This window comes from Dipodomys spectabilis, unplaced genomic scaffold (assembly GCF_019054845.1).
Source record: "Dipodomys spectabilis isolate Male_0828 unplaced genomic scaffold, ASM1905484v1 ptg000594l, whole genome shotgun sequence".
Classification (NCBI taxonomy): Eukaryota; Metazoa; Chordata; class Mammalia; order Rodentia; family Heteromyidae; genus Dipodomys; species Dipodomys spectabilis.
Genome location: NW_024871271.1, coordinates 1,219,399 through 1,237,843, shown reverse-complemented (window position 1 = coordinate 1,237,843; position 18,445 = coordinate 1,219,399). Strand labels below are relative to the sequence as shown.

The 18,445-nt window shown below is 67.0% G+C and overlaps 1 protein-coding gene across 6 annotated transcripts; it reads left to right on the top strand.

Moving 5' to 3' along the window:
* Window positions 1-3,579: 3,579 nt before the first annotated feature.
* On the top strand, window positions 3,580-17,151 carry Fgfr3 (fibroblast growth factor receptor 3). Of its 6 annotated transcripts, none has more exons than XM_042671051.1 (17): window positions 3,580-3,649; window positions 8,680-8,949; window positions 9,168-9,221; window positions 10,357-10,526; window positions 10,616-10,739; window positions 10,822-11,012; window positions 12,427-12,571; window positions 12,993-13,180; window positions 13,557-13,702; window positions 13,959-14,080; window positions 14,150-14,260; window positions 14,334-14,524; window positions 14,603-14,725; window positions 14,807-14,877; window positions 15,061-15,198; window positions 15,338-15,443; window positions 15,562-17,151. In XM_042671051.1, the coding sequence occupies exons 2-17, from the start codon at window positions 8,775-8,777 to the stop codon at window positions 15,706-15,708; spliced, it is 2,202 nt and encodes a 733-aa protein (XP_042526985.1). In that variant the 5' UTR covers window positions 3,580-3,649; window positions 8,680-8,774; the 3' UTR covers window positions 15,709-17,151. The 6 variants fall into 6 exon arrangements, with proteins under 6 accessions (XP_042526985.1, XP_042526984.1, XP_042526983.1 ...); XM_042671050.1 differs by having other exon boundaries at window positions 13,554-13,702; XM_042671049.1 differs by having other exon boundaries at window positions 12,993-13,186.
* Window positions 17,152-18,445: the final 1,294 nt, after the last annotated feature.

The window sequence follows — 18,445 nt, the reverse complement described above, 5'->3', positions numbered from 1 at the left end:
GGCGTCTGGCCACACAGGAACCCGGCTGAGCAGAACTGCTGGTGTGCGGCAAGGGTCCACTCACAGAACAGCAGGTTGACAACAGCGGGCTGGCGGGGGGGGGGGGGGGGGGGGGCAGACCGGCACAACTTGTGGACAGAGGGGAGTGTGGCTGCCCTTTGACCCACAGCCACCTGCAGTGCCACCAAGCCCACAGGGCCTGTCACAAAGGGGCCACCTCTGAGGTGGAGGTTGCCACAGGGCCCTGCCGCCCTTGGGCCAAGAATGGTCTTCAGGGCACTCATGCCCATTCCTAGGGACCGGGGGTGTGGCATGTCTGGAATGGGGATCTTTGCAGGATGTCGGTAGGGAGCTTGAGGTGAGGAGTCACCATCGTGGGAAGGCCGCATTGATGCAGGCAGGAGGAGAGCCACGTGGAGACGGAGAAGGAAGTGGAGGGACTATGCCGCAGGCCCAGGACGGCGGGCGGCCCGGCGCTGGAAGGGGCAGGAAGGGGTCTCCCCGGGAAGGACGCTGCCGCAGGCCCAGGACGGCGGGCGGCCCGGCGCTGGAAGGGGCAGGAAGGGGTCTCCCCGGGAAGGGGCAGGGCAGCTGCACTTCACACTCAGACTCTTGTAGCCAGGACTGTGGGCGTGAACTAGAGCCCACCAGGTGTGCTAACGGGCACTGGCAGCCCGAGGAAATGCACACGGGTGTGACGCACTCTGCCCAGTGCTGTGGAAACGGAGCTGAGCACCCAGGCTGCAGGAGCTGGGGTCCGGGACCCTGCCCGGCTGTGGGGCCTGCAGGAGGAAGCCAAGAACTACAAGGGTGTGCTCCCCACTGCTCCAACTTGCCCAGAAGCTGGCAGCTAGAGAGCCTCAAAGATGTGGTCCATGAGCCAGCCCTGGGACACAGATGGGAGAGGAGTGGGGAAGAGAGAGAACATCCCAGAAATAAAACAGGGGCTGGGAAGGTGGCCTAGTGGTAGAGCGCATGCCTTGCATGCCTGAGGCCCTGGGTTCGATTCCTCAGCACCACATAAGCAAAAAGAAAAAAAGCCAGAAGTGGTGCTGTGGCTCAAGTGGTAGAGCGCTAGCCTTGAGCTGAAGAGCTGAGGGACAGCGCCCAGGCCCAGAGTTCAGGCCCCACAACTAGACTCCCCCCCCAAAAAATGGAGCGGGGCACCGGTGGCTCACAGCTGTCATCCCAGCTACTCAGGAGGCTGAGATCTGAGGATCATGGTTCAAAGCCAGCCCAGGCAGGAAAGTCCGTGAGACTCTTACTTCCAATAAACCACCCAGAAAACCAGAAGTGGCGCTGTGGCTCAAGTGGTAGAGTGCTGGCCTTCAGCTGAAGAGCTCAAGGCCAGCGCCCAGACCCAGAGTTCAAGCCCCACAACCAAACACAACAAAACCAAAAGCTGCTGGATGGCAGGTACAGGCCCAGGGGAGATGGTCTTGTGTGGCCATTACCTGAGGGGGTTGGACTATCCCTCTTGGGCTGCAGTCTGGAGGGACCTGGGCTTGGCCCTTGCCCAGCTCCCACGGCCCCAGGACCTGCCCAGCATAGGGCAGAGGTGCTGAGCTGGCAGGGGGATCCCTGGGGGACCCTGAGCCAGCCAGACACGCCCAGTCTGTGGCAGCGCAGGTGAGCTCTGCTCATGCTGAGCTGGGGGGGACAGGGGGTGTCTGTGGTCCACTTTCTTGACGACCAAATCCAGGCTCCAAAGCCACAGGCTGGGTCAGGAGTAAGCACCAGCCTAGGCTGCGCCTTCCTCGCTCCTCCAGGAGTCCCTGGACTCCCTCCTTGCCTGAAAACGAGACAGGATATGTTAGCCCCGCGCAGTGGACCCGCGCAGTCCCAGAGCGTTCTCCAGGATGGCACCTGCCTTCACCCGCCGGCGGGGGACCTCGGCTGGGCGCTTCCTGGACCTGGACCGTCAGCCCCGCCCTCCCCATGGCGATCGATCCTGCCCATCCTGCGTCCCCCAGGCCCTGCTGGCACCTCCCCACATGGCTCCCTCCCTGGGCAGTGTCCCCTCACCCCCACTTCCATCCTGAGGCTCAATGAGCAGCCACCTCCAAACGCTCTCCATCCGGGAGTGGGGGAAAGATACGGGAGCCCTGTCCTCTGAGGGGCTCTCCCTCCCTCTCCCTCCCTGCCTCTCACAGCTCATGTCCCCCGCCTCTCACACCTCATGTCTGTCTTCTGGGACAGGTCAGGTTCCCTTCCTGCTGAGGGCTGCTCACTCCCACACCCTGCTTCCCAAGAGGATGCTTGGTGATCCTGCCCCCCCCCTCCCGCTGACCCCCCCACAGGTCCCCCGCTGATCCTCCCAGGTCCCCTGCTGACCCCTCCAGGTCCCCCGCTGACCCCCAGGTCTCCCGCTGACCCCCCCCAGGTCCCCCGCTGACCCCCAGGTCCCCCGCTGACCCCCCCAGGTCCCCCGCTGACCCCCCCAGGTCCTCCCGCTGACCCCCCAGGTCCTCCCGCTGACCCCCCCAGGTCCTCCCGCTGACCCCTCCAGGTCCTCCCGCTGACCCCCCAGGTCCTCCCGCTGACCCCCCCAGGTCCTCCCGCTGACCCCTCCAGGTCCTCCCGCTGATCCCCCCAGGTCCTCCCGCTGACCCCCCCAGGTCCTCCCGCTGACCCCTCCAGGTCCTCCCGCTGATCCCCCCAGGTCCTCCCGCTGACCCCTCCCAGGTCCTCCCGCTGACCCCCCAGGTCCCCCGCTGACCCCCCCAGGTCCTCCCGCTGACCCCCCCACAGGTGCCCCGCTGACCCCCCAGGTCCTCCCGCTGACCCCTCCAGGTCCCCCGCTGACCCCTCCAGCGCAGCCCCAGCCAGCCCAGCGGGATAAGAGGTAGGGAGGGGCCGGCCTCGCCCCCGCCGGCCCGGGTCCCACGCCCTCCGGGTCCGCGCCCGCCCCCGCTCGGCCGCCCCTGGCCCCGCCCCCGACCGCCCCGGAGGGCGTGGCCTGGGCGTGGCCGCCGCGGCCCGTCCCCCCCGGCTGCGGAGCGCCCGGCGGCCCCAGACCAGTGCGCGGCGGCGGCGGCAGCGGCAGCGGCGGCGGCGCGGGCGGCGGGCGGCGCGCGGTCCGGGGCGGGCGCTCGGGCGGGCGCACGGCCGCGGGGACGGGGCGGACAGCGGGCGGGCGGGCCGCGGCGGGCGCCGCGCGTGGGGAGCCGGGCCAGGTGGGTGCGAGGGGCGCGGCGGGCGCGGCGGGCTCGACCCGAGCGGGGGCCGGGCGCGGGTTTCCCTTTCGGGAGAGTTCGCCGCCGACGCCCCGCGAGGGCTCGGCGCCGCCGGGGAGGGCCCGCGGCGGGGCGGGGGCGGCCGGCGCCAGGCGGCCCGGGAGCCCGGGGCGGCGGCGGGCGGGCGGGCGGGGCGCCCGGGGGCCGGGGCCGGGGTCGGGCCGCGCGCCCCGCTCGGCGGCCCCGGTAACGCCGGCCCCTCCCGCAGACGCCGCGCTGGGCCGCGGGGCGGCATGCCCGCGCGCGTCGCCTGAGGACGCCGCGGCCCGCGCCGGCCATGGGCGCCCCAGCCCGCGCGCGGGCGCTCTGCGCGGCCGTGGCCGTGGCGGTGGTCGCGGTGGCCGTGGCCGCGGTGGCCGGCGTCCCCTCCGAGCGCCCCGGCGCGGAGCAGCGCGCGGTGCGGAGAGCGGCAGGTAAGGAGGAGCGGGCGGGCGCGGGGCCCGCAGACGCCGCCGTCGAGGCGCCCGCGCGGGCTCCGGCCGTCGTGGGTCCTGGGGCCCTCGCGGGCGGGACGTTCCTGCTGCGGGGTCCGCCGTCCCCGGGACGCGGGTTCGTGCGTGCCCGGGGGACGGGCTCCCCGCGGGGCGGGCGGCACCGGGCTGCGCTCCGGGGTCGGGGGTCGGGGTCCGGGGGGCGGCCGGGCCGGGAGGGGGCCGCGCGGAGCCCCCGCGAGCTCGGCGGCGCCTGGCACCCGGCCGGCCGGCCGCAGGCGCGAGGCCCTCCCCGGGGAGCCGCCGCCCGCCCGGGCCGGGCCCGAACAGCCGCCCCTTTGTGCCCGGCGGGGCGGTGCGGGCCGCGGTGGCCGCGGCGGGCCGGGCAGATGGCGGCCGCCCCTCCCCGGCCCCTGCTCCGGCGGCGGCCGCGGCCTCCCGAACAATGTCATTTTTTTATGAATGAAAGTGGGCCCGGCGCCTGAATGCGCGTGTCATTCAGCGGCGTGACAGGGGCCGGCCCGGGGTCAGCGCGCGCTTTGAGCGCGGGCCGCCTGGGCGCGGGGCGGGGGGCGCATTAGCATGCGCCTGCGGGGGGGGCGCTGGGGGCCTGGGGGAGGCCGGCGGGGAGGGGGCTGGGGGCCTGGGGGAGGCCGGCGGGGGGGGGAGGCCGGCGGGGGGGAGGGGGCTGGGGACCTGGGGGAGGCCGGCGGGGGGGGGGAGGGGGCTGGGGGCCTGGGGGAGGCCGGCGGGGGGGGGGCTGGGGGCCTGGGGGAGGCCGGCGGGGGGGGGAGGGGACTGGGGGGTCTGGGGGAGGGGGAGGGGGTTGGGGGCCTGGGGGAGGCCGGCGGGGAGGGGGCTGGGGGCCTGGGGGAGGCCGGCGGGGGGGGGGGGGAGGCCGGCGGGGGGGGAGGGGGCTGGGGACCTGGGGGAGCCGGCGGGGGGGGGGGGGGAGGCCGGGCGGGGAGGGGGGAGGCCGGTGGTGGAGGGGGCTGGGCGCCTGGGGAGGCCGGCGGGGGCGGGGGGGGGGGGGGGAGGCCGGCGGGGAGGGGCCTGGGGGAGGGCTGGGGGGGAGGGGGCTAGGGACCTGGGGGAGGCCGGCGGGGTGGGGGGGAGGGGGAGGGGGTTGGGGACCTGGGGGAGGCCGGTGGGGAGGGGGCTGGGGACCTGGAGGAGGCCGGCAGGCTGGGGGCGGGGGGGGGGGGGGGGGGGGGGGCTGGGGGTCAGGGGGGGGGTTGGGGGCCTGGGGGAGGCTGGCGGATGGGGGGGTGGCTGGGAGACTCTGGCGGCGCGGGCGGGGGACCGGCCCCGGGGTGTGCGGCATTGCCCCCCACGTCCCCCAAGCTAGTGAAGTAGGTAGGGAGTTGATAGGTCAATAAACTTAATCCGGTTCCTTAACGAGATGGGCCGGGCAGTAAAAATACAAAGATCTCGTGAAATTTACAGAGGCCCTGGTTGGCACTTTCCCCAGGAACATAAATTATGGGGCGGGCGGGAGGAGCTGGCCAGGGTCAAGAGCAGGAGAGGGGTACTTTGGCCCCATCTGCTCAGGCCACCCTAGGCCCACAGGGGCAGCTTCTGTCCTAGCTTCACTTGGGCAGTGTTTTCGGTAGGAGGAAGGGGCAGCCACCAGAGGCCTGCAGGTTCCCTACACCAGGAGGAGGACCTGGGGAAGGCTGGGCCTCTCCCCTCCCAGGGCTTGGCTGCGGCCTCCCCTCACCCCTTGTGGGCAGGGCTGGACTTTGAGCCCTGCTGTCCTCGGGTGGTTCATTAACCTCTGCTGCTCCTGGGCCTCTGTCCTCTCTGAGCCTCGGAGCCCCTCCTCATCCTCCTCCCTGTCGGCGCAGGACTGGAACTGGCGGCCTTGGCCTCGGCCTCTCTTTTTTTACTGTGCGGTCTCCAGGGGCTTCGGGGCTTCACAGAGGTGCCCGTAGTTTGGCCCAGAGGTGGATTTTGGAGAAGGCCCAGGGTTCTTAGGTCGAAAGAAGGCCCTGGTGCTAGGGCAGAAAGGCTTACAAGTGAACAACTGTTCTGTGAGCTGCCCCTGTACGGTAGGCTTGCGGGCTGCGGTTGCCTGCGGGGCTTGAGCTGTCTCCCGGAACCCAGTCTGTTACCTGAGGGACGGGAGGGAGAGGACTGAAGATGGTCAGTTGTTTGGAGGATTAGGTTTGATAATCCCTGTAAGCCCTCATTAGGCTCTCGGCCTCCGGTGGAGCCCCCCCCCCCCCCATTTTGTTACGAAACTTTCCTTTGGAATGTCTTTTGGAGGTGGAAATGCAGGAAGGCTAGACCCTGAAACATGGCTTCAGGCCTCCTCCTCTCAGGCCATTCAGCCATACACCTGGCGCCACCCCACACCCTGCCTGCCGAGAGTGGCTTGTTCTAAACCACAGTGCTTTGTTCCCTGAGACCAGGACCGTCTTGCTCCCAAACCCAAACACTTAGTCTGAACTTGGTGCTTATTCTGTGAGCAGCACTGGAGCCTCCGCCGGAGTGACCCCAAACTGGGGGCCCGGTACCCCTAGCCAGGCATGCGGCCATCCCCCAGTCTGTGTCCTGGGGCACATCCAAGCCCACTGCTCTTGCTCATTACCAAGTGAAGTGGTCTTTCTGGATCCCAGACCTCCTGAGCGGGTTTTAATGGGGGAACTGAGCCCCGGCTCAGCGCCGGCCCCCTTTCTTTGCCTGTGCCAGAGGCTGCCCATGACGTGTACCCCGTACCCTCTGGGCTCCAGGTGGGGGTCAGAAACAGGAATGGGGCCACTCCCTCCCAAGTAGGCAACAGTCCCCCAACCCCGGTGACCAGGAAGGGACGCCCCCGGGGGCTGGGGACTGGGCCCCGGGAGCTGTGCACCCACCCCTCAAGTGGCAGGCCTGCCCTCCAGAGCCCGCTTGGCACAGGTCCACACCACACTTCCTTTCTTGCCCCCAGCCTAACTATCTTCAAGCTCCCTCAGGCCTCTGGACTCTGGGATGGCATCACGAGAAGCAGTCACTGCTGCCTAAGGCCACCTGAAGTCCAGGAGTCTCTGACCCTGCTGGCATCTAGCAGCCAGGGTGGGTGGACAGGTCAAGGGTCCACCCTTGACCCTTGACTAGGGATGGTCAGTATGAGATCAGTTCTCCCCAGTCCACACCCTGCCAGACACGGTAGCCTGGGGGCTGTTCTGTATGTCTGTGCCTGTGCCTGTGAGTGTCTGTGTGTCCATGTGTCCTTGTGTCCCACCCCTTCCTTCACTGGACCAGACTGAAGCAAATACTTGTGCAGATGGCTTGACCTGTTGTCCCTGCCCAGACCAAACCGGAACCAACAAGCTGTTGCCTTTGGGCTGGGGCCTGGAGCTGAGGCTACCAAGACTGGTCTGGCCTTTCCTGGCTCTGGGGCGGGAGGTGGGGGGGGAGGGCTGGGAGGGGTCTCAGGCACTCCCCGGCACTGGGTGGTCCCCACAGGCCGTGACCAGTATTGGAGAGCCAGAGATGAGGCCAGGAGCCCCTCTGAGTGGACCCATCCTGGGCCAAGTTCCACGCTGTGGGTCCCTATGGGACGTAAGCCCTGTGGGTACCTCTGGGGACAAGGGTGAACCCTTCTGAGTGGCGGCTTCTGGTGGACCCTGGGCATGCTGGACTGGTGTAGTTGGGACAGACAGAATTGGGCCTGGCCAGGGAGCCAGTGTAGACAGCTGGGCCTCGAATCTAGGCCGTGCGTCCGCAGAATGACAAGTAATAGGGCAGCCAGTCCAGCTGGATGTGGGAAGGAGGCCTGACCAGCAGGACCACCCACCCATGTCCCGGGCCCCAAGCCCAGCAACCCATGCCTGACACCGCTCCTGGCAAGAAGGCCTGGGTAGCGGTCAGCTTTGCTGGTAGTGGGGGGTCTTGGGTCTCAGGCCTTTGGACCCTCAGAAGCTGGGCAGCATCTAGGCAGGGGAGAGGCCAGACAGACCTGTGTCTGTTTGCCCTAACTTCTCAGCTCTCAGGTTGAGACTCTGTGGCTCTAGTGCTAAACCACTCACCTGGTGACTGACAGCTTCCTCCCTGGGCCTGGACCTCATCCGGAAAGGTGGGGTCCTAGGCCCCCGGCCCCTTGTGAGCTTACCTGAGCCTCTCCTGGCCCAGCTGGGGGCCTTCTGCAGTTTGGTCTTGTTTCTGCTGTGTGGAGCCGGCACACACGCTGCATAGACCACTCACGCTCAGACCCTGAGGCCCGTCCAGGCGTGGCTCAGCTCCCACAAAGGCCAGCTTGCTCACCTCACTAACTGGCCCTTGTGTGGCTGGGCCGGGTATGTCGGTCCCCTGGCTTAACGCCTGTAAAGAGAGGAGGTCGGGTGCTGAGAGAGGATCCTGCCATCTCCTTCAGCCATGGGCCAGCAAGATGCAGCCCACCTGTCATCGAGATGGATCTTTATGTTTATATTTCCAAATGGAAATGTCAACGGAAGAATAATACTTTGTGACTGGGGTGGGGGCAGTGCTAGAAGCAAACCCAGCCTTGTGCGTGCTGGGCGGGCACCTGCCTCTGCATCACCTGCAGCAGTGTGCGCGCGCGCGTACATGCACACAAACCCACACGCCAGTCCTTCAGGCTTGAACTTGGGGCCCAGGCGCTGTCCCTGAGCTTCTTCACTCAAGTCTGGCACTCTATCACTATTCTTACCGCCGCTCCACTTCTCGGTGTATAGTGGGAGCCAAGAGTCTCATGGACTTTGCCTGGGCTGGCTGTAAACTGCAGTTCTCAGATCTCAGCCTCCTAAAGTCTCTAGGACTGCAGCGTAAGCCCTCAGCGCCCAGCTCTTCCTGGCATTTTGAATGGCCTTGAAGTCCTAGTTTTCATACTCAGACCACAGTGAGGCTCGGGGCAGAGCAGGAAAATGCCCAGGCTCAGGCTCTTTGGGAACAGCCCCTCCCTGGTTTGAGCAGTGTGTGGAGGCCCGCAGGCCCGCTGTGTGTTGGCAAAGTGGGGGTGCGGGGTGCGGCTTGGGCGCTTGCCTCACGTCTACCCATTTCACCCACAGAGGTCCTGGGGCCCGAGCCTGGCCAGCAGGAGCAGGTGACCTTTGGCAGTGGTGATGCCCTGGAGCTGAGCTGCCGCTCACCGGGGGGTGGCCCCATGGGCCCCACTGTCTGGGTCAAGGACGGCATGGGTCTGGTGTCTTCCCCCCGGATCCTGGTGGGGCCCCAGCGGCTGCAGGTGCTGAACGCCTCCCAGGATGACGCTGGGACCTACAGCTGCCGGCAGCGGCTCACGCAGCGAGTGCTGTGCCGCTTCAGCGTGCGCATGACAGGTAAGCACCCGCAGGCCAGGGCCCTCCCCCCAGCATGGCCCCCAGGGTCACTCTGGCTCCAGGCAGAGTGGAGAGTCCTCCAAGGAAGTGCTGTCTGAATAATTGGCCTGTGCGGGCCACGTGGGGTCCCCTTGGGGTGAGTAGGGTCCCTAAGGCCAGGATGTGTCAGGCCCTGGCCATGGGCCTACCCCAGGGTCACAAACACACCTGCATTGCAGAGACTCCATCCTCAGGCGATGATGAAGATGGGGAAGACATGACCGAAGACACGGGTGAGTGAGCAGAGCCCAGGCTGGGGCGGGGCTGCCTGCCGCGGCTGGGAGGCCTGGGCATGGGGCAGCCAGGCTGGCCTGAGGGACTGTGGTGTGGACATGAGTGGGTGGGGGGGCCAGGGACTGAGAAGCCAGGGAGTAGCCCCTGGTACTAGGAGGAGAGGGTGGCGGCTCCAGGTGGGGCACTTAGAGGCTGGGATGGCCCCCGGATGAGCAGCAGGCATGGTGGAATGGTCAGGGGAGGACACCAGGCCCTATGGTCTGGCCCAGGGCCTTGGCACCATGGGCTTGGCTGACTGGAGGGGCCAGCTGCAAAGTGGGGTTCTGACTTTGAGGCAGCTGAGTTTGAGGTGTTGAGAGAGGCGCACGTGGCGGATAGTGAGGGTCAGGTGCGTAGTGAGGGTCAGGTGCGGTGCTCACGGCGGGGTCTGTGGTGCAGTGGGAGGTGCTAGGTGGACAGGTAAGGAGTTGAGCAGAGCCGCCGGGGTGACTTGGGGAGAGCCTGGGACGGGGCCCGGAGAGGCCTAGGTGGGGCTGTGGAGCCAAGCTCTGTCCTGAGCTGCGGCTTCTGCTTTCCCTTCCATGGCTGTCAGTATGTGCAGAGCAAAATTCTCAGTTCAGTTGCCCCCAGCCCCAGCCCCACAGACCCAGGAGCTCCTGGGACCTCCACCCCAAAGGCCTTTGTGGGCAGTGCTTGGTGTTTGTGGCCTTTGTGCCCTGAACCAGTCACTGCAGGGTGCCTGTCAGGAACTGGCTGCTAGGGGGCAGCATGGAGTCACTGAAGCCTTGCCAGTGTGTGTGTGTGTGTTGGGCAGGGGGCTGTGTTGTTCACACCCACCTGGGGGTCTCTATGCCAACCCCAGGAGGTCCAGGGTGACTCAGAGGGGTAGAAACTGGGCCCTGGGCCCAAATACGGCTGCATGCTTCAGAGAGCTGCGGCGCCAGGCCGCCACTCCTGTGGGCAGCCTGGCCAGCATGGCCAGTCCCTCCTGGGAGGGGCTTGCTGGGACACACCCGGGCGGGGTAGAGCACCCTGATGAGGCCCAGCTCTTGAGAGGGTCTGGGAGAGGAGGAAGCAGAGGGGGGCAGGCCCCCCCTCCCCCCTGCCGGTTCCTTCATGCGGACCTCCACCCAGGGGCCCCTTACTGGACCCGGCCCGAGCGGATGGAGAAGAAGCTGCTGGCCGTGCCTGCTGCCAACACAGTTCGTTTCCGCTGCCCGGCCGCTGGCAACCCCACACCGACCATCTCCTGGCTGAAGAACGGCAAGGAGTTCCGCGGGGAGCACCGCATAGGCGGCATCAAGGTGGGCCTGGCGGGCGGGCGGGCGGGAGGGCGGGCGGGCGGGCGGGCGGGCCTGGAAGGGAGCCGCACTCACCCCCCCCCCCCCCACAGCTGCGGCACCAGCAGTGGAGTCTGGTCATGGAGAGCGTGGTGCCCTCCGACCGCGGTAACTACACCTGCGTGGTGGAGAACAAGTTCGGCAGCATCCGGCAGACGTACACCCTGGACGTGCTGGGTGAGGGCAGGGCTGGCCGGGCGGGGGGGGGGGGGGCCTGGGGAGGGCTGTGCCTGACCCTGACCTTGCCCCCCCTCCACAGAGCGCTCCCCACACCGGCCCATCCTGCAGGCGGGGCTGCCCGCGAACCAGACCGCGGTGCTGGGCAGCGACGTGGAGTTCCACTGCAAGGTGTACAGCGACGCCCAGCCGCACATCCAGTGGCTGAAGCACGTGGAGGTGAACGGCAGCAAGGTGGGCCCGGATGGCACGCCCTACGTCACCGTGCTCAAGGTGGGCGCCATGAGGGGGGGCGGGGAGCTACAAGGGAGAGAAGGGTTGGAGGCAGCTATGGGGGGAAGGGCAGGGGAGCTGCGCTCCAGCACTCCACCCCTGCTCTGCGCTGCACGCAGCTCCGAGCCGTGCCTCTCGAGGTAGGATGCATTTCCCTCTTTGCCCTGAAGGCGGCGCCACAGCCCCGGGGGTGGCTAAGCACTGGGTGGTGCTGGCTCTCTGCCAGTGGCTTTGTCCACGGCCACGGGAGGTCCTGAGTTGGGACAGCTGGAACAGGGAAAGCAGAGACAAGTGGTCAGGTGGTGGGGAACGGCACAGAGGGAGTCACGGGAGGCCACGTGGAGGCCCTGCCCGTGCCTCCCGCCACCCCCGGGCTGCGCTGGCCGGACCCCGGCGGTGGGTGGGGCCTGTCGAGGCCCGCCTCAGGGCTTGGGGCTTGGTTGTGAGGGTGGACAGGAGGAAGCTCACCCCTTGAAGCCACGCCTGCCACCACCCTGCCGTGTCCCTGTGCCTGGCGCCCAGCCGGCCCTCCGGCGGGTCCCCAGGCCTGCCTTCCCCGCCGGGCCGGCTCGAGGGCCTGCCTGAGCCGGGTCTCTTGTCCCCGCAGTCCTGGATCAGTGAGCATGTGGAGGCCGATGCGCGCCTCCGCCTGGCCAATGTGTCGGAGCGGGACGGGGGCGAGTACCTCTGTCGGGCCACCAATTTCATAGGCGTGTCTGAGAAGGCCTTTTGGCTGCGCGTTCACGGGCCCCGCGCAGGTAACCACTCTGTCCCATGCCTGCTTGGCAGCCGAGCTCCGCGCCAGCGCCGGCTGTGTGTCTGCCTGCACGCTGCACGCCCCGCACGTCCCTCCCGCCAGCTCCCGCCTGCCTCCCGCTCCTCCGCGGCCGCCTGGCAGCACTGAGAGCCCTGCCCACCACTGTGACCGCCTGCTTCCGGCTCGGGCCGGCGCCCGCCCCCCCTGCACCCCGTGGGCATTCCCGCAAGGCCCCAGGGCCACTAGGGGCTGAGCCCACGCCACCTGCTGTCTGAGCATCCGCCTCCCGCCCCTCCCCTGCCGTGGACTCTGCTCCCTGCTCACCTCCCACCCGCCCCTCCGTCCCCACCCTCCCTCACCCTTCTCCACTAACCTGCATGCCGCCTGGGCTGGCACGTGCTGCCCGCGCACCTCGCGCTCACCCGGGACAGAGGACTCGCCGGTGGAGGGGCCGGCTTCAGGCTGGGGGCCCATGCACGCGGCAGGGCCCTGGCCCACTGGACCAGCGGCCGCGCGCGCCAGGGCCCGTGGTGGCGGCCGAGGTGGTGGTGGCGGCGGCGTTTTCCTTACAGCCTGGCTGGATCCTCAGCATGCGGACTGTGCCGCGGCGCCCGGGAGCTGCGGCGCTCGCCTAGCGCGCTCTGTCCTCTCTTGTAGACCGCGGGCGCTAACACCACCGACAAGGAGCTAGAGGTTCTGTCCTTGCACAATGTCACCTTTGAGGATGCGGGGGAGTACACCTGCCTGGCGGGCAATTCTATCGGGTTTTCCCATCACTCTGCGTGGCTGGTGGTGCTGCCAGGTACTGGCTCCTGCTGCTGCTTGTTCTGCACCTGTCCTCTCGGGGTGCTGGCTCAGGATCTGCCGAAGCTGCCAGGAGGGCCAGGGAACCCCACCGCTCCTGTCTGCTGTGGGCACACGACCGCCCCTAGCCTGGTCCTGCGGGGTCTTCCTTCCCGCTCCCGGCAGCCCCACGGCTCCCCTGCGGCTCTGGCATCTCCTGGCATTGGGTGTTGGTGTGGGTGCTGTTGGCTCTGCTGGCTCCTTCTTTCCTGGGTCTGGCTCCTCCTGACTGACGTGTCTGAAGCACCAGGGTGACCAGGGGTGCTGAGGCAAAGGCACCCACTCTGAGCCCCCCGGCCTCCTTCCCCTGCCGGTGCCTGCGGCTCTGGCCCCGGGCTCCACCGGAGAGGCTGACGGGCCTCAACGCCCTGTCTTTGCAGCAGAGGAGCTGGTGGAGGCGGACGAGGCTGGCAGCGTGTACGCGGGTATCCTCAGCTACGGGGTGGGTTTCTTCCTCTTCATCTTGCTGGTGGCCACCGTGACGCTCTGCCGCCTGCGCACCCCCCCGAAGAAAGGCCTGGGCTCCCCGGCCCTGCACAAGGTTGCCCGCTTCCCGCTCAAGCGACAGGTAACAGAAAGTAGATACCAGGTTTCGAGTGCCCTGTCTGCCTGCCCGGGCCTCCCCCGCCCCTTCTCCCCCCCCCCCCCCCGCCCCCCCCCCCCCACCACCCCGTCCCCACTCCATCCTTGCCTTGGGTCCTTCAAGGTGAGGGGGAACCGTGGCGTCCAGGGCCGAGGCTCTGCCAGATGCCTTCTCTGCTGTCTAGTGTCCCCCCCCCCCCCCCGCCCCCCATTGTGTTTTCCACATGCAGCCTAAGTAACTGGGCAACGTGGCGTGTTGGAGCAGGCCTGGTGCCCGCCCGGCCGTGGGGCTGCTGTCTTTGGGGGTCTCCCCGCCCTGCACCCATTGCATGGCACCAACCTTTCCCTGCCGACCCAAGCAGGTGTCCTTGGAGTCCAGCTCGTCCATGAACTCGAACACGCCACTGGTCCGCATCGCCCGGCTGTCCTCAGGAGAGGGCCCCGTGCTGGCCAACGTCTCTGAGCTCGAGCTGCCTGCTGACCCCAAGTGGGAGCTGTCCCGGGCCCAGTGAGTGAGCCCTGCGGAGGGACAGGAGGGGGCCCAGGCGGCGGCGGCAGGAGCAACGGTCCCATGGGCTCTAGATGGAAACTGGGTGGGGTTGAGGGCCTTGGGAGACACAGCCCTCCTCCGGGGGCCTGTCCCGAGGGCACGGCACCCGGGCACCAGACCTGGGGCCGCCCTCAACCTGTGAGCAAGCGCACGGGGCCGGCCTGGGGGGCTTCCTGCTTGGCGAGGCTGACCTTCAGCCACTGCCCCCGTCCAGGCTGACCCTCGGCAAGCCTCTCGGGGAGGGCTGCTTTGGCCAGGTGGTCATGGCGGAGGCCATCGGCATTGACAAGGACCGCGCTGCCAAGCCCGTCACGGTGGCCGTGAAGATGCTGAAGGGTGAGTGGGAAGCCTGCGTGGGGCACTGGATGGGCTCAGGGTCCCAGCTGACACCCACTCTCTGCACAGATGACGCCACGGACAAGGACCTATCGGACCTGGTGTCTGAGATGGAGATGATGAAGATGATCGGCAAGCACAAGAACATCATCAACCTGCTGGGGGCCTGCACGCAGGGAGGTAGGCGCGGGCCCGCTGGACAGCCGGGCAGCCCCTGGGCACCGGTGCCCCTCTAAGCCACCTGTGTCCCTAGGGCCCCTGTACGTGCTGGTGGAGTATGCGGCCAAGGGCAACCTGCGGGAGTTCCTGCGGGCGCGGCGGCCCCCGGGCATGGACTACTCGTTTGACGCCTGCCGGCTGCCTGAGGAGCAGCTCACCTTCAAAGATCTGGTGTCCTGCGCCTACCAGGTGGCCCGGGGCATGGAGTATCTGGCCTCCCAGAAGGTGAGTGACGGGACCGGGGGGGGGGGCGGGCGCCGGGGTCTGGTGGGGCGGGCTCAGCTGTGGCCTCTGCTCTCCCAGTGTATCCACAGGGACCTGGCCGCCCGGAATGTGCTGGTGACCGAGGACACCGTGATGAAGATCGCGGACTTTGGCCTGGCCCGCGATGTGCACAATCTTGATTACTACAAGAAGACTACCAACGTGAGCCCCGGCCCGGGCGGGCGGGCGGGCGGGCCCCAGCTGGGGGACGTGGCCACCAACGTGCCCCACTCTCACCCCCAGGGCCGGCTGCCTGTCAAGTGGATGGCACCAGAGGCCCTATTTGACCGTGTCTACACCCACCAGAGTGATGTGTACGTGTCCCATGCGGGGTGGGCACTCGAGGCACCGTGGGGGGCAGGGCGGTGCTGCCCTGGCACCGAGGGCCGCAGCCTCCCTGGCCCCACCGCACCCACAGTGGACAGCGTGTCCTGCGGGGGAGGGGGGCCGGAGGGAGCCGCCGGTGCCAGCCGCATGACCTTGCTTGTGCACTGCAGCTGGTCCTTCGGGGTCCTGCTGTGGGAGATCTTCACGCTGGGCGGCTCTCCGTACCCGGGGATCCCCGTGGAGGAGCTGTTCAAGCTCCTGAAGGAGGGCCACCGCATGGACAAGCCAGCCAACTGCACGCACGACCTGTGAGCAGGCCTGCCGCCCTGGGGCCCCTGCCCCTGCCCCTGCCCCTGCCCCTGCCCCTGCCCCGTGGTAGACCCACCAAAGCGGGTGTGGGGGGGCAGCAGCCTCGGGCCAGCCACACCTGAGCACCCCCGCCGCCAGGTACATGATCATGCGGGAGTGCTGGCACGCTGCGCCCTCGCAGAGGCCTACCTTCAAGCAGCTGGTGGAGGACCTGGACCGTATCCTCACCGTTACCTCCACCGACGTGAGTGCTGCCAGCCTGTCGCGCCCCCCCACGGCCATCCCCAGGTCCCTGGGGCCCCCGGGGTCCCTGGGGCAGGCCCTCGGGCACCGCCGGGCCCTCACCAGCCCACTGCCCACAGGAATACCTGGACCTGTCGGTGCCCTTCGAGCAGTACTCACCAGGTGGCCAAGATACCCCCAGCTCCAGCTCCTCGGGAGACGACTCTGTCTTCACCCATGACCTGCTGTCCCCAGCGCCACCCAGCAGCGGGGGCCCTCAGACGTGAAGGGCCGGTCCTGCAGGCCGAGCCCCCCCACTGTGAGATTGCTGCTGGTGTGAACGGGCCGCTGGCCCGAGCCTGGCACCGACAGGCAGGCCAGGCTGTGCCCCGTGCCTGCACACACGTGTTCCGGCGTTGGGTGCACATGCCCCCGGAGCCTCTGCTGCTGTCCAGTAGCCTCCTGACTGGCCAGAGCCAGGAGCCCCGGGGGCCCTAATTCTAGGGGCACCAAACGTAGAATGTGCCATCCTTGGGGGCCCTGGCCCTCACGGCCCACCCTGGGGAGGGCCGGGCTCTGTGTCCAAGGTGGACCTCGGCCCTCCAGTGCCCAAAGCTGAGCCTGCAGGGGGACCCATGCGCTGTGAGCCTCCCGCCTGCACGCAGCACCTGCGCCAGGAAGCGAGTCTCAGGATGCACCTCCCGGCCTCCCCGCTGCCCACCCCGCCCCTCAGAGACTGAAATTACGGGTACCTGGAGGAAGGCTTTACCTTCTGAAAGGTTTATTCCAGAAGCAAGTGTACATTTATATAAATAGATGTGTATATGATGGATATATATATACATGCCCATATATATATATATAATATGTATTATATATATATATAAAGAGTGTCTATGTGGAAGAGGCTGAGGCCTGAGAGCAGGCCCCGCGGGGCCTCACTGGAGAGACAGAAGAGGGGCAAGGGGCATTTCTGGTGCCACAGTTTTGTTTTAAAAATTGTACCTGGACCTGTATATGTGTAAAGCTATTTATCAGCCCGAGCCCCGCCCTCCACGCACATTCGTAGTGTTCGGCCAGCCGCGTGGCAGAGATTCCAATGTTAACTTATTAACACCTGCCTTTGGAGGGGTCGCCTAGAATGTACGTCCAGCCCCCACCAGGGCTGAGGCCCCTCGGAACTAAGTGGCCTTCATCATTAGAGGCGGTCAGTGAGCACTTCATTTCCTTCTGGCCGTCTTTGGCAGGGGAGTTAGACTTCCATAGGATTTTTCTTTAGGAGATGTATTTTTTCAAACTCAAAGCCAGCTGGTATTTTCCTACAGATTCTTCTAATTATTGTGTGTTCCCAGCAGGTGCCGGCCCGCACAGCCGCAGATGTTATTAGATGTTACAAGTTTATATATATCTATATATCTATATATATAATTTATTGAGTTTTTACAAGGTGTATTTGCTGTAGACTTAACACTTCTTACGCAATGCTTCTAGACTTTAATAGCCTGGATTGCTACTTTCAAAGCTTGGAAGAGAAAGCCGTGAATTCAGTTTTGTTACTTTTTGTACTGTTAATGGGCCGCAGGCTCCGGTCTCCTGCTCGCCAGCCAGGGCAGTGGCCAGGGTGGCTCTTCCCGGGGCCTGGATGCATAGTTTGTCCACCCACACGGGAGACGTGATATTTGTTAACCTAGCCTGTGTACTTCCCCAAAATAAAGAGACGACCGGTGCCACCTCCTGCCCGCCTTTGCCTTCTTCCTGGGTCCCCGAGGCTCTGCTAGTGTTGACGGGCTCTGGGGTCTGTCCCGAGAGGACAGCTGTGAGGCCAGGGGCAGCTGCCACGTCCCCAATGGAGGCGCTGGTGTCCAGCTCCAGGGAGCTGAGCGCCTTGCCCCAAGGGCCTGTCCAGACCCTGCCCAGGTCTGCAGCTGCTGCAAGGGCCCTGCGTCAGCCAGGGAGCAGCCTGGGGCTCTGTGGACAGCTGAGTGCCCAGCTCCTTGGGACCTGTGGGACTTGGGGGTCATGCCCAGGCCCCCGTCCTGTGACGCATCCAGCCTCGGGGGAGGAGGGGGCTGTAACTGAGGCCCCTACAGAGCAGCCCTGGCCAGCTCCCCGCCCCCACCCAAGCCCAGGTCCACAGGGCCCCAGTGGTGCCTGTGCCTCACGCAGACGTGCTGGACCCGGCACATGCAGGACAGGTGGGGCAGCCGTGCCCGGACGGTGGGCTGGGGCGGGGAGTGGGTCTGCAGAAGCAGACCAGAGGCCCAGGGCGGTGCTAGGCAGCGCCACGCTTGCTTCTCGCGCCTCACCCGTCTTGGGACAGGGCCCACTGGGAGCCCCACTCTCCAGGCCAGGAGACTTTCTGGATGGACAGGGTGGCCAGGGCTTTGGCGGTGGGCATCTGGCACTCCAACCTAGACCCCGCCAGGATGCAGTTTGAAGGGGCCCGCAGGCTGGCTGGTTCCCCTCGGCGATGCCTCAAGCCCCCGGCCCTGCCCAGAGGCTGGCACAGCCATGCAGTTACCTGGTGAGTGGGCGGCAGGCACTGCAGAGGCCAGCAGCTGGGGTGCAGTGCACGGACACCAGTCGGGGTGGGGCGGGAGGCAATGGTTGGCAGGCTTAGGTGGAGGACACGCTCCCAATCGGGCTGGCCTCTGCCTGGGCGGGCAGTGTGGGCTGGGCGCGCCCTCTAGTGTGCTGAGCCAGTCCTGTCCCGGCTGAGCCCTTGAGTGCCTGCTCAACGACAGCCACGTGAGCAAGGCGAGCGCCCAGGATCTAAGAACGCGGGCTCTGGCCTGCTCCCGGTCCAGCGGGAGCGAGGAGCGGCAGCAATGGCCGGGATGCTGCTAGTCAGGAGCTTCGGGGTGCTGTTTCGAGTCTGCTCCAGTCTGTAACGGTCCTGGTTCTCCCAGGAAGGCTCTGCCTTTCGGCCATGTGCGGTGGCACTTAGTCTATTGGCTCCGGACAGCCAGCACAGGGCTGAGACCAGCCAATGGCTGTGGTTCCCAGGGCCGTGTGAATCCCAGG